The sequence below is a fragment of the Bombyx mori genome, chromosome 3, assembly GCF_030269925.1.
Source record: "Bombyx mori chromosome 3, ASM3026992v2".
In the NCBI taxonomy this organism is placed as follows: Eukaryota; Metazoa; Arthropoda; class Insecta; order Lepidoptera; family Bombycidae; genus Bombyx; species Bombyx mori.
In genome coordinates, this window is record NC_085109.1 from 829,521 (window position 1) to 845,458 (window position 15,938).

At 37.5% G+C, this 15,938-nt stretch overlaps 1 protein-coding gene across 1 annotated transcript; it reads left to right on the forward strand.

The window, feature by feature from the left end:
* Positions 1 to 4,833: 4,833 nt before the first annotated feature.
* Positions 4,834 to 15,442, forward strand: LOC101739441 (protein charybde). Its single transcript, XM_004923883.5, has 3 exons — positions 4,834 to 13,096; positions 13,448 to 13,793; positions 13,882 to 15,442. The coding sequence occupies exons 1-3, from the start codon at positions 13,042 to 13,044 to the stop codon at positions 13,964 to 13,966; spliced, it is 486 nt and encodes a 161-aa protein (XP_004923940.1). The 5' UTR covers positions 4,834 to 13,041; the 3' UTR covers positions 13,967 to 15,442.
* Positions 15,443 to 15,938: the final 496 nt, after the last annotated feature.

The following is a 15,938-nucleotide window of genomic DNA, read 5'->3' on the forward strand; positions in this document are numbered from 1 at the left end:
TGGGCTCCAGTAACCACTTAACACCAGGTGGGCTGTGAGCTCGTCCACCCATCTAAGCAATAAAAAAAAACACACAAGTGTGAAACTAACTAGTCAGGTCATAAGTATTGTCACACAGTAAAAACTTTTCTTTTAGAATGCTGGCCACAAAAAAGTTTATTGAATTCGAATTTCGAATTGTTCATGAAAACAAAAATGTAGGTATACTTTTAGAATTTTACTCATTTTTAAATATGGAGTGGACGCTTAAAGAAGACCGTGTTGCAGTTATTGCGTTGCATCGTTGCGGTTACGCGCCAATTCAAACTTTTAACATACTGAAAATTTTGAATATAACCAAAAGATTCGTTTATCGTACCATCAAACGATACAATGAAGACTCTAGTGTAGATGACAGGTCAAGAAGTGGTCGCCCTTGGTCTGTTAGGACTCCAGCAGTGATAAAAGCTGTGAAGGCGCGAATTCAAAGAAATCCCAAACGTAAGCAGAAACTGTTGGCCCTTCAGATGGGGTTAAGCAGAACCACGGTGAAAAGGGTGTTAAATGAAGACTTAGGGCTTCGGGCATATCGAAGAAAAACAGGACATCGTTTTAATGCTCGTCTAATGGACCTGAGACTGAAGAGATGCCGCGCTTTGTTGAAGCGGTACGCGGGAAAAAAATATCGGGAAATTCTTTTTTCGGATGAAAAAAATTTTACCGTAGAAGAGAGCTACAACAAACAAAATGATAAGGTGTACGCACACAGTAATGAAGAAGCGAGCAACCGTATTCCGCGTGTCCAACGGGGTCATTTTCCATCCTCGCTCATGGAATGGTTGGGAGTTTCTTATTGGGGCTTAACAGAGGTATATTTTTGTGAGAAAGGTGTAAAAACGAATGCAGTTGTGTATCAAAATACAGTCCTGACGAACCTTGTGGAACCTGTTTCTCATACCATGTTCAATAACAGGCACTGGGTATTCCAACAAGATTCGGCGCCAGCTCATAGAGCGAAGAGCACACAAGACTGGCTGGCGGCGCGTGAAATCGACTTCATCCGGCACGAAGACTGGCCCTCCTCCAGACCTGGATTTGAATCCGTTAGATTACAAGATATAGCAACACTTGGAGGAAAAGGCGTGCTCAAAGCCTCATCCCAATTTGAAGTCACTCAAGACATCCTTGATTAAGGCAGCCGCCGATATTGACATGGACCTCGTTCGTAGACGACTGGCCGCGCAGATTGAAGGCCTGTATTCAAAATCACGGAGGTCATTTTGAATAAACTTTAGTGTCATAAGAATCTAAGTTTTGTTAAGTTCATTTTGGTATATGAATGATTACATAATGAATAAACTTGTTTCAATTATTTTACATTAAACATGTGACAGAATTTATGACCTGACTAGGTATATCGTTGAAGTTTAATTTGACCGTGTCAGGAATCACTGGCAATACGACCCGCCTTCGCTCACAAATGACTTGTCTTATCGCCTTAATGTTGAAATAATGTTTAGAAATGGTTCGATCAGTTCAAAAATTACAAATCAAGCATACATTATTTATTATTATATTATGAAACATTTTTTTATTTGTATTTATAGGAAACCAAAACAATTTGTTTACATAAACATTATTTTTGATAAGAAGTTCGGCGGTCATACGTGATTCTGGTCACGTTTATAATATTTTAGACAAAAATACGTTCCGGCTCGAGCGTACATAGATTTCGACAACGAATACTGTCACAGTAGAATTGTATTAAAATCTGGTATTTTAGACTTAAATCGTCCGACTAGTGAGATGAATTAAGACTCCAATGGGGAAAAAGTATAAAAACGGGAAACAGGCCAGCCGTGGTTTCACCCTCAGACATAGCCCACTGAGTTTCTCGCCGGATCTTCTCAGCGGGTCGCGTTTCCGATCCGGTGGTAGATTCTGCGAAGCACGGCTCTTGCTAGGGTTCGTGTTAGCAGCGTCGTCAGGTTTGAGCCCCGTGAGCTCACCTACTAGTTAAGGTTACGCTGAAATAGGCTCTCAAGGCTATCTGCTTAGGTAGGAAAAACAAGCCGTGGTTCAATTATCAATCATTCAATCCCTACGACTGATTCATGGCAGAAATAGGCAGCTATCATCCGTGACGGACCGCATCATACTAACGTAAATTTAGATAAAGTTATGGAAGTGTGAAGTCAACAGTGAACCTAACATAATTCCTTAGAAACATTGTAAAGCGTCTCACTTTTTATTTATTGTTGTTATTTATTGCATAGGTGGGTGGACAAGCTCACAGTCCACCTGGTGTTAAGTCGTTATTGGAGCCCATAGACATCTAAAACGTAAATGCCGGCACCCATCTTGAGATACCAGTTCTAAGGTCTCAGTATAGTTACAACGGCTGCCCCACCCTTCAAACCGAAACGCATTGCTGCTTCACGGCTGAAACAGGCAGGGTGGTGGTAGTATTTCAGTAGGTAGCACTATTCACAAGACGTGCTCTTTTTATCACACGCACTACATATTATTATAATAGTTTAAACAACTTTTACGATCCGATAACGCATTCATTATTTTAATTTTATTGATTTTAATGTTTGAAATAAATCTCACAAAAGTATGTGACAACCCTGATTTGTCCCTATTCTACCGCTAGTCCCTATTCCCCCCAATGTAAAGTACCAAAATATTATATTTATATTAGCTCGTCCAGTATCTGTATATTTGTGTAACTAGATTGCGTTGAACGTAATGTTCAACGTCTACAAAAGTCCGATAAACTTATATTATATTTACACACGTTTCCAACACAATTTGTAATAGGCAGCAGCTTGGCTCTGCTCCTGGCATTGCTGATGCCCATGGGCGCGTCACCATCAAGTGGGTCGTATACTCGTCTGCCTATAAGGTTAATAAAAAAATATCACTTAATTATATCTACGTTTGCCTATTATTTTTAAAGTAACTTTTAAAATGTTTTTGCTTGAACTATAGTTCTTGTTAAAAGTCCCATAAGCCCCACTATGGTAATGAAATGTCGAGTAATAAGTATTGTGTCAGGGGTCGCATGGTAACTGTGCGACCAGGTGCAATTTTAATTTTAATCGCTCACGCGATAAGCTATTTTCGTAGTTGCAGCTTTTATTGTGCTTTGTTGAGTTAAATGGGGGGGGGGGGGGGGAGGGAATCCACCAACTGTAAAGGGAAGTATTATTAAAAAATATAGAAGTAATATTTCGTCATCCCATATTTATGAGAGAGCTTATTTGTGACATAGCTTTAACAAAAACTGGTGGTAGGACGTCTTGTGAGTCTGCACGGGTAGGTACCACCACCCTGCCTATTTCAGCCGTAAAGCAGTAATGCGTTTCGGTTTGAAGGGCGTGAAAGTGAGACCTTAGAACTCGTGTCTCAAGGTGGGTGGTGGCATTTACGTTGTAGATTTCTATGGGCTCTGGTAACCAATTAGCACCAGGTTTGCCGTGGGCTCATCCAACCAACTAAACAATAAGCCTTTTGGGGTTATCTCTTGGACCTGGCATTACCTTCATAGCACGCAAGTGGGTTCACGGAAATGTTCTCCTGTTAGCGTCACGATAAAGACAATCCACATTACCAAAAATCACCTAATTCATTTGCTAATTTTATAAGAAAATAGCGGCCCGCTCCGGCTCCGCTCGGGACTTTAAACAAAAATTTCAACGATATGTGACGTTGATATATTTTTTGAAATAAAAGAACACTTATTGCGGCATAACTATATCAGTTAGACATATGCTGTCGCGAAAGTTTTTGTAAATAATAATGTGTTCTACAAAGTCGTAGTACATTATTTTATTCTATCATCAATAGTTTTCGCAGGTCACGCGATGTAAAGAATATTTTAGGTGATTTTTTTACACCTTGGGTTACATTAGTGGAGTTTGAGTAATCCCAAATTTAAAAAAAAATTTATTATATATAGCCAATGTTATTCGGGAACAGTGCAGCTTCCAAGCAGTGAAAGAATTTTTCAAATCGGTTCACTAGTTTCGGAGCTTATTCAATACAAACAAACAAATCTTTCCTCTTTATAATATTAATTAGTATTAGTATTAGTATACTAGTATTATATAGATACTAATCGTTTGGCATTTAGTGGCAGCTCCACCATACCCCTCGACATCAACACTATTTAAGTGTCCTGAAGACCTTTCCCAGCTTTGGCAGCTTGGGTTATTAGTTGCTTGTCTATTACCAAAGCTCATCTTATGAAGAACAGTTTCCGCGACCAGTAGAGGTCACAACTTGAATGCTTTCATCTCCAGACATGAGCTTTGCTGTTCCCCCTTCATTGTGGAGCGTTGGCCCTTGACGCTAGGGACCCGTGTTGGCTCACTAAGTTATGATAAGATGTGTGATGTCCATTACATCCGTATGATATAATTTAATTACTGGTGGTAGGACCTTTTATGAGTCCGCGTGGATAAGTACCACCACCCCGCCTATTTCTGCCGTGAAGCAGTAATGCGTTTCGGTTTGAAGGGTGGGGTAGCCCTTGTAACTATACTGAGACCTTAGAACTTATATCTCAAGGTGGGTGGCGCATTTACGTTGTAGATGTTTATGGGCTCCAGTAACCACTTAACACCAGGTGGGCTGTAAGCTCGTTTACCCATCAAAGCAATAAATAAAAAAGTTTATTCTAGAACAGAACTAGTCATAATTTGGAGTTTATCACATAGATTATTGTTTTTTTTGTTTTTCTTACAATATACAATTATGATAATTTGATGTATGATGTAGCGCATCAAAAACGTTATTATTATAATTATAATATAAAAATCAGGATGTGAAATAAAATATGAGATTCAATTCAAGACGTTTATTTTCGTAAAAATATAAATAATTATACAAATTGTTTCTTTTTTTTTAAACATATTATAATTTAATTTCTCAATCTAAAATTTAAATTAAGTATTGTAATTAATTAAAATTTTAGATTTATGGAAATTTCGTCCCGAGATATTTAACTGTTTATATTCCATTACATTTTTCTTAATTTCTAAGCCAGGTACTTTATTATGACAGATATAATGATAGTCTGAATCATGTTGTTTTTGGACATACCTTTCACGATAATAAGCCGACAACTTTATAAGAACAAACTTCAGACTTTATGTGTAAACACTATAACATAAAAACACAACATTTACCTAATAGCATTCGTAATTCTTCAACTCGCTTAGATAAAAATAAATAATGAATTAAAAAATTTTTGAGTCTCGTATGGATGTGGCGCATACATACAAATTAGACGCACTTAAAGTTTATTTGTTGAATAATATCATTTCAAGTCTATATGTGTTTGTAATTATAATATATAATATATATTTTATACGAAACATACACACACGCAAGTGCTTTATATAAAAAAATTACGCACACACACAAGATACACGTGTAACATTTTACATAAACAAAGAAACATTTAAAATTGCTAATGAGAAACATTCGAACTTAGAACGCTTTATAACATGACTCGAGAATACAAAGCGTTTAATAAATTTGACGGCCACTAGGCCATCCGACGCATCTCAAGCATGGTTAAGCATTAAAAATATCAATTAAAATTAATCTAGGTATTACAAAAACAATTTTTATAACATTTTTACTAAAGATATTTAAAAGTTGACAATTGTTGTGTTGAAATATCATAAATAGCTCTGATTTATCACTTAAGTAAGAAGATAAGGTACTGCACACTTCATTGGATGTTGTGATAAGCAACAATGTTGTGTGAGCCATATTATTTTTATTGTTGTTAGGCATGTGCTGCCTGTATGTCTACAGTAAATAAATATATAATACAAGTTTTGACATTTTTAAAATTTTCTATAATTGTCATAAGTTGTTGGTTTAAAAAACAATTTACTTTTACATTTTCGTTCGCACCGTAATCTATTAGTAGACGTTTAACCTATATAACCCGACCATATTAAATACGAACAATTCAAACTATCCTCTTAATAGTTTGTTTTGAATCGTGCTAAGAATAAAATCGAGAACCGGTCCCAAAACGTTCTACGATCAGAATTTAAATTACACCAAATTGACTTTTATGACCTATATTTAAAAGGATATTTTTTATGTGAATTTTGTCGATTGTTGAGTTTCTTATTTATAAATTACAAACAAGTTTTATTTAGGATTGATTTTCGTATGATAAAAATTGGAATTAGAAATTCTAAATTTTAATAATGTCTTAAGACGTAACTTAAAAATCAAAATTTGATACTTCGTGATTTACATTTATATAAAAATAAAAAACCCTTCTTTCAAAATCAAAGAAACACATCTTATATTTGTTTCGCGGAATACAGAATTCCGTCTAAAATTTCCTTTGGCGTCAGTAAAAAATTTCCAATTTCAACAGACTGAAGCCATGGGGTGGCATAAAATGCTGCTTTAATTAAAATTTCAAAAGAACATACTTCGATCAATAATACTACTACTATTATTATTGATCGAAGAGAACATATTTAAATTTATTTCCGAGGAGCGTAATCATTTGTCGTTATAACATTAAATTAAATGGAAAATGTTATCATTAAAATACGAATAAAGAATAAGTCTTCGGTAAGTGAATACAAAAAAATTGGTAAAGTCGAAAATAGTAATTGCTAAATCAACGAGAGATCCATAGAAATGAATTGGTAAAAACGGTTTTGATCCGCGCCCCGCGGTACCGTCGACGGAAAAGGATGACGCAACAATTCTTCAACTTTACGTTTGCAAGCGAACGGTCTCGCGATATTGTTATGTTAATTTTGTTTTTTGTTAACGCTTTATTTATAATACAGAAGTTGTTTTCTTAACACGATCTCGTTCTGATTGTTTCGTTGTTACTACTGATTGTCCAAGGCGAACATTAATTTAAGGTTAATAATGTTGCCACAATCGAAAATTTTAATTAAGTTTTTTTGAAGTGAAAACTTCTTTTAATATTGTTTTGATACGAAAGTCGATGAAACGAAAATGCGACAGTAAAAAGAGATAGACACGAGAGAAAAGAGATAGACACATAAATTCGTAAGATTTTACTTGGGAGAAAATGAGATAGGAAGCGTTATACCTACAGTGTTTGTTATATTCGTGATTCTCTTTGTGCTCTGCTTCGTACCTAATATTCGTACTTAATACATTCTGAATAAATCTAGGTAATATATACGAATAAAATGTAAAATATTATTATCACACTTTGTATCACTACGATCATTACTAAAACCTACAATTATCCTCTTCCCGAAATTTTACATTCGTCTCATTATCTTGGAGCCAAAATTTTTGAAGGTTTCATTTCTACCATGTGTGAATTGTACACATTTTTTTTTGTAGTTAATAATCTCTACCTACATGATATTACCACACGTCTTGGGGCATGAGGTCAGTCTGAGTTGAATTGTATCACGACTATCCTACCAATCGGAACGAATTTCGCGGCAGAAATAGGTAGAACGGGATACCGACTAGGAACTTTTTATTTATTGCGTTAATGGGTGCACGGAGCTCACGGCCCACCTGGTGTTAATTGGTTACCGAAGCCCATAGACATCTACAACGTAAATGCCGCCACCCACCATGAGATATGAGTTCTAAGGTCTCACTTTGTACAGTTCAACGCTATGATACCATCCACAGCTGAACATACGGCTGCTGTACAACTGTTGTACCAATCTTTGCCTATAGCAACCAGTCGAGATTGGATCACACAAGATCCTCCGCCCGGAGTATAGCATCTCCTCGTGTTTTGTAAACAACTACAAGAAAACGTTATACACGCATCAGTTGCTTGAATTAAAACGATAACTCGAAGCGAAATGATATACAAACACTCACTCTGTATCGCGTTTCAGTTTAAATAACCCCGTTATCGCATTATAATTTCGTGTAGATTAAACGAATCAAATCCATATACTTAAAGCAACTTACTATTTGATGCGATAAAAGAAAGGTTAAAAAACATAATGTAATTAGGCGTTGTCATTGAGAATTGGCGAATAGATTATAATAAAAATAAAAAAGTAAGTAGGTACAAGAACTACGAATTTGAGTTAACTATTACGCTATCGAGAACGTTAAATAACTCGTACTAAGCACACTGAAGTCAGAAAGGAGCCTGCTGCTGTAGGCTTGACGACACAGCCTCGAATGATTGATATCCATCACGACGGTGACCACTCAGCTTCTGGTAGCTCTTCAGCTTTCAGAAGAGAGTCTAGTAGTATCTTAAGTGTGTGTTTAATTTACAATAGTACTAAAAGCTAGTCAGAAGCGACGCCGACGTGGTGATAATCATTGCAGTGAGAGTTTACTCATTAGTTTCTTTGTTTTTAACATAAATATTGTTAGATTGTTGGCAAATTATAACGGTAAATCAATAAAACAATTGATGCAACAGTTTGGAACTGTGCAAGTTGTTTTTTAATTGCTATTCTGGACAGATGAGCTTACGACCATCGATTATGTGCAACAGCAATACCAGAGGTTGACATATAATATCTAATATCATCTAATATCAGAGACAGCTGATGCGTACTGATTTATGCACAAGAACGTACACCATAGTAAAATTACATCATTATTTACATCAGACTGAGTAAAGACCGAGTAAATTATAAACGATACAAGATCTCAAAGGAGTTGCTCCTGAAATCGGAGTCACGGTGCCAGATGTAAAAAACCGGGCTCGTCCGGTATTGTTTTTTGTTACAGTTCTTTATATCCCACCTAATTACATACGAAATCGGTGATGTTTCGCCTTCGTTTGAGATATCGTATTAAAAAGAAATAACTTAATACAGGCCCATACAGCTAGGCCTTTATGTGGTATTGAACATTACAGCTTCACAGGGATTTCCTTGTCCCCCAGTAATATCAAAGTTAATCAAACCTAAAAATCCAAAGTGTTTAAACCCTATTGAGTTTCTAGTAGACTCAGCGAAATATTGCTCTTTTTAGAACAGTTGTTGGATAATTCTTACGGGCTTTGGCCCATAAGCTCGACCAAGCAGGCTGAAACCAGAATAGTTCCTCGATACTATTGGCAGATATACCAACTATACCAGATTAGTTAATATTAATATACCGTTAAGATGCTTATAGCCCAACAATATCGTGCACCATACATTGTTATGGACACGTTCACACTGTACTGTTCTATATATTATTGGATAAGTATAAGCCGCTATACTATATGGCACTATAGTAGTCTGAAAGCAGCTTTAGCCGCATGAGTTTATTTTATGTAATTTATACGTAAAACTGTAAATTGCGTACGAACGTGATCAAATTTTGTATCTAAGCCCGAATTACAAGTTAAATAACCGAGATTATAAAGGGCGCGGATCAAATAAATGTGACCTAAAAAAAAAGAAAATCATCCCTGTGCACCCACATAATACCTTAATCGCGACAAAATGAAAAGAAAAAAAATTTGAACCTGTTACATGGGATCAGGGAACAATACATCTTATCCCGGTTTTATTGTTGGAGTCCCGCGGCCGTCGGATCTGCAACGCCCCCGATGAATTCTGCAAATCCCTTCGAAGACAAGTCTGCTACCTGCTCCAAAACTACGGCTCGATATTTTTTATTGGTTCACGTTTGTTCAATATCACCTGTTTTGTAAACCTAAAGTTTTTTTTTTACGGTTGCCCTAAATAGGGAAGTCTGACTCACGGCCCAGCTGGTTATTGGAACCCATGGGCATCTCAACGGGAATGACTAGTCTATTTACTAGTTTCCTAGACTAGTTCTTTGTGGCAGAAAAGGGCAGGTCGGTAATGGCAACCCATAAGCCCACACGGAAGTTGAAATGTCATTTTTATTGTAAAAGAACAATCCTAATTTTACCTCACAAAGAATACCAACCCGGCATCATTTCATATAGTTAAACCAGAAGTTAATCTTCACATTACAAAATACTTTCGGTTCATTGTGAACATTCATACTTCTCCAGGGTCGACCTACATATCGTGCCTTACCTACGAAGCTCCAGTTGCATGGAGTCATAAAAAACCACTAACCAAGCATTTGTATTAAGAAGTCCTTAAACATAGATAGATGACACGATTGTTTTTAAAACGCTGATCCGTCATTTTATATTTGGCGAAGACATAAAACCAATAAAGATTGTTATTGTGTAAACACGTTATCTCGATTAGATAAAGAGTTATAAAAACATGTTTGTATTACAAGATTTATGTTGTACTTAAGTATGTATCTAAACAGCTTTGTCAGAGGGCTCTAAATAATTTTTAAGTAAACATCTTGAAAAAAATATCTGTGATTTTTTCGTGACTTTTCTCTTAGAAATGTATTAAAATAATATATAGATTAATTAGAAAAAATAGGCAGATGAGTTTAGGAAGTTTACGAGTACCAAAACATGATGGCACCACTGCTATTTCGCATCTCGAAGAGAAGCCGTATTCAAGACAAAACATTAGGAGCAGGAATAGAGGAAATTAATTACGAAAGAGATGGCGAACACTCTTAATGCTCACCCGTAATGCCTATTAAAAGGTGATCCAAAACCTGTAAGGCACTATAGATATTTTTCAGTTTATAAGTAGCAAGATTCCAATTTTCTACACGTCACACAGTTCATGTTACTATGTGAATTCGTCTGATGAAAATTGGCTTCGCGAGCTATATAAGTCTTCAAGAAACTCCGTTCGCTGTCATCGGATACAAGGAATTTTTCGAGCTGATGATTATTACAAAAAATGAGTTTTTAAATTCGATACTGGCACTGGTTTGCGTGCAGGCGAGCCCACACCGGCTCGTGATACTGTACTGTTCATGCCGGCTGCGATGCCATCACGGTTTGAATGCATTTATTTCAATCAATTTGTGTCTCAAAATGAGTAGCGGCCGTCGGTCGCAAACAAGAAATATTACTTAGACAGTTAACTTTATTGTTTTTCAATGTTTAGCGGCAGTGTTTTTCGATTCGTTTCGGTTCTATGAGTCACTTTACCGCTCAAGGCCACTACGCCGGCCGGCGTTCCGTAGCAACTGTTTTTTTTTTTTTTCAACTACACATTTTTTTCTTTGTGGTTCTACGGTTATTGCCAGTTAGAAATTGGTTAACTGATCGCTGATCGGTTAGGTAACATAAAACTTTAAGTACACAGTAGTCGATTTTGTGGATTTTCGTTGATAAATTTATGTGTTTCATTTTTGGCAACACTACGAATTAGGTTAACGATTTTTGTCTATTTTTTCAGACTGTACAACGTTTGACGGATTGCTATAGTTTATTTACAATTAAAACTAGTATGTAATGAATAGATTTTTTTTTCAATTGTGTTGTAATGTGAATGAATTTTTAGACAAAGCAATGTTAATTTAACTAGCGACAGATAACGTAAAATTGGAATCGAAAATCGAAATCTATATTTAGGTGTCACACTATATGTAAATAATCTGTGACGATTTCGGTGTTACGGCATTATGACCTAAAGATCTTAGTTACCAGGTCATAAAATCCCTTAAAAAAAATGTTACAGCACTCTGACAATGACATCGTCCTTCAGATTTCAAGTCCTTCCTTGTCTTTCAAGAACATCACGATGCTCTCTTAGGTACCACCAATCAGCATATAATGAAACGAATAATTTCAGTGGAAGTTTATTTATTCAAATGTAAATATCCGTTTGACTGATGCAATATTCGAGAAGAATTGCCTACTCCCCAAAGTTAGGTGAAAATTCACTAGAACTTTCTTTCGTATTTACAGTTCGTTCTAAGACGTTATAGTGATTCTCTTTCGATATTAAAAATATTTTTGAATGTTTTATGGTGTAGGTAAAGTTAGTTATTTTACAATATATTTCAATAAAACTTTATACTTTATTCTAAGCGCAATATGGTGTGACATATTATTAATTTGTTTAGTTTTTTTGAATTCAAGAATGAAGATAAGAAATAAAAATTAAAATCCAACAATACAGTTATCATTAATGTAACAAGTGTTGCTAATATGTTGTGTACTTATCGTCTTAAAACAGAAAAAAAAACAAAAATGATATGTGTATCTTCAGACTATTTTCAACTTGTTTTTCACAAAGTTTATTTAATGGAGTACTAAAATGATGTCAAAACAGTCATACGTCTTCTAGTTATTTAAAAAATACACTACTTATAAAACTTTTATTTCTATGTTATCAAGATTTTGCAGTTTATGACCGCTAGTCGAGGATAGTATTTAACAAATTAAATTATGGACTATATCTTAATTCAGTTAAAACTTATAACGTTTTTATTTGTCTTACTTACCTATACACATACAATAAAACAATGAACGATATCACGGAAATCCTTAGACAAACATAAATATGTATGTTTTATCGCTTAGTGTTCTTATCTTTACGTCCAGACTAGTCGACTTGACGCCTGATAAATAAATATACATAAATTATCTATAAAAGATGTTACAATATTTTTATTCTAATGTTTCCTATCGGTAACAAAGGAAAAAAAAACAAATGTCATTAACGAAACACTTTAGAAAAATATATCACTGGGTCTCAGAGCCCGTACGCGTTCGAACAAAGAAAAGCCGGCCGGCTTTCTTTCGTGAGACGACACAGACACGTCCTTCTCACAACACGGCCGGGCGCAACTGGCCTGCGGGGAGGTCGGTGCCGGTTGCGGAGCGACTCCCCGCACCCCCGGCCTCGACTCTCTATATAAATTGCCTGTGCTTCCCGTTTCTATCAGTCCGTCAGAAAGAGCGACAGGGTTGGGTGGGTCATACAGTGAGCCTAGGGCGAGTGACGAAGCCCTGTGGTTACGAGATCAGATCTGATGCGGTCGTGAGCTTAGGACATTTTCATATTCCCATCGATCTCTTGACGATAACTAGTCGCCGGTCCGAAAACCGGTCGTTCAGTGCGAATTAGCAGTACAAAAGAGACTTGTGATATTTTTCTAGTATAAGTTCCGGTATTCATCGGAACAGTTTAAATTTTTTCGTATCTAAAAGTGTACAATATAAGTAAAAATTTGGAAAACATGGAGATCCTGCCGGTCACCAATCAATTTAATGTGGGATTCAACAGCGAAAAAGGTGAGTCTCGACTTTCTATCGAGTGTTGCGAGAGGAAGCCGGCTTTCTAACCGGGCGTCAGCTGTTGCCATGCGGCGCGCGCACCGCCAGCCACTCCACCGGCGGCCGCGGGCCCTGAGGCGAGGAGCCGGCTGACGTCACGTCCAGCTGATCTACATCAGCTGTTACGCTGCGCCCTTCGAGAGACGATCCATATATTATTTACGTTTCCCTTTTCTTGCGTCATTTCACTTTAATTCTAATTGTATACAAGTATCTTTTGTAAAATATAAATTATTCTAATTGGATATTTTTTTTTTAAATACCATTTTGAAATTGGAAATAAAAATGAATTTTTTTGTATTGTTGTAGCGTGGAGCGGGCCGACATGGCGGGAAGCGCCGGCGCCGGTGCCGACGGAAGCGGCGCTGGCCCAGAGGCTCGAGAGAGAACTACGAGCGGCCAAAGGAGCCAGCGAGCTCGCCACCGCGGAGGTCTTAGTGCCGGCGGAGCTGCTCGCGAGGGCGTCGCGGCAGACCCTCGCGCTAGCGGAGGGAGAGCCCTGTGGGTCCCGGGGCGCAGCCGTCATCATCGACGTCGCGGGACGAAGACTAGCAGCCTTCAAAATAGACCCGAATACGTTGACCACGCACGAAATACATCTACACCTTGAACACGACCCCACGAACTGGACGAGTCTGTTGCCGCAATTCTTAAAGTGAGTCTTCTTTTACACTCAATCACCGTGTAGACGTTTGTAGACGCGAGCCCGCTACGAGTTGTACTAACGAGCTTTCTCTTTGCAGAAATTTAACGCGAGGCGGCACCATCATCATCAGCCCCCAGTTCACGATAGAGAAGAAGAAATTGTTCAGGAGCCAGGCGGAGTGATGGCTGGGCGCGAGCCGACTGACTGCCCTCCTCGATCGATATCTACGTATCGTTAATTTGACAAATATCAATATTATTATAATAATAATATGTATATTAATTATTATATATTTTTAATAAGAGAAAATCAAAAGCACAGCGTGATATGTAATGTATAGTGGTAGTGTAAGCGCGGAAGAGCGCGTCGCCGCCGCCTCCCGTAGTGATGCGAAATACACTTTACTTATCGATAAAGTGTCGATGTTCGTGCTGGTCGGGCCGTCGGCGGCGCGCGGCGCGGCGGCGTGCGGCGGCGAGCGTCGATCTCCCCTCACCCCTCTGTCGCCCGCCCCCCACCCGCGCGCCCTCCGCACTTACCTTCGTTCTATGATCATTGTTTGTATTTTATTATTGGATGTTTGAATGATTGTGAATCGCGATGGTTGTCCGCGTGAGTGGCGCGGCGGCGCCGGTGCGCTCCCTATGATCTCAGTCGCCGCCGCGCGTGTGATACTGATAACCCTGATAGGTTTAGTCTTAGGTATTATTTTTTTTTTGTTTGTTTCGAGTTTGATTCTATTCTGGAGTTGCGTAGAGTTTTGTATTTTCACGTATCGTAACTGTATTTGTTCGGGGCGATCGATTCGGTCCGGAAATGTGTACGTTTTTTTTTTGTATTCGACCAGCGTAGGCAGGGACGTAATGAGTCCGAGCGGCGTCAGGTCTGGCCATTAATAAAATCGTACATTTGTTTGTGATACTACTTTTGTAATGTATAAAATTTTATGATGAAAAAGAAATATACTTTATATGAACGAGAGAACACGCATGCAGATGTAGTAATAAAGGCGTAGAGGGCGCAGTGAGCGGCGGGAACGCCTCTCCCCGCACCCCCTACCCCGTAAAGATCTCAGATTATATTAATATAGTTATATATTATAATAAAAAAAAAGTATTAAGTTATTTAAGTTAATATAAAGATTGTAATTTTTTTGTAATATTGTTTTTTCTAATGGCGCGCATTGCCGCGTTGCGAGTCCAGTGGGTGCGAGTCGGTACTAACAGTACACGAGCGTGAATGTGTGATGACGAGGTGTCGAGCAGCAGTGGAATGCATTTCCTTGAACCAGTGTGTGAACTACATTAAATGTATGAACGATAGGCTCGCCGTTCCCGAACGGAATCCACTGAATGTTTTGTATTCTGTATAGGGTTCAGTGTTTTAAACGCACAATATCATAGTACTAGATGTGTCACTACTCATCGATGAAACATGTAAAAAAAATACCACGTTTACTTCTAAAATGTCGACATATACAAAAGAACTAACAATAATGATAATAAGAATAATAATAATAAAAATAATAAGAATAATAATAATAATTGTAAAATGTGTATAATATCAATTGTTTATAATTGATATTTATTTGATAGACAGTAAAAGAAAATGTAGAAAAAAATTGAAGAGTAAAAAAAAATACATAGTTTCAAAAAATATATGTACTTGTTTTAATTTCTCGTGACCCTTACTTGGCCAAGCGGTGCTGGCTGCCGGTAAACCGCCCAAGATCAAACAGACTCGTGCTGTTCAAGTTTCTGTGGGTTATATCTAGACCAGCCTTTCCCAAAGTGGGCGTTAACGCCCCCTTGTACTGCAGGCCCAAAGGGGGGGCGGTAAGAGAGAAAAAATAGGGATGTTGTGTAGAGACTTGTGAGGCGATTTGTAATTTCATCTAGCACCATTTGGACACCGACTGACCTCTCACTATAGTGGTTATTAAGTAGGTGAAAAACTGAGGGCACTAAAAAGAAATTTATTCTCAAAGTGGGCAATAGACAAAATAAGTTTGGGAACCCCTGATCTAGACTGTAGTGCTCCAGATGGACCGTGAACCGTAAGTTTGATTCAATGAAAACTCAAAGCTTCGATTTAAGAAACGAAAAAGAAAACAAAGAAACGAATTTTATCATAAATTAACATAAAGCTTAAGCC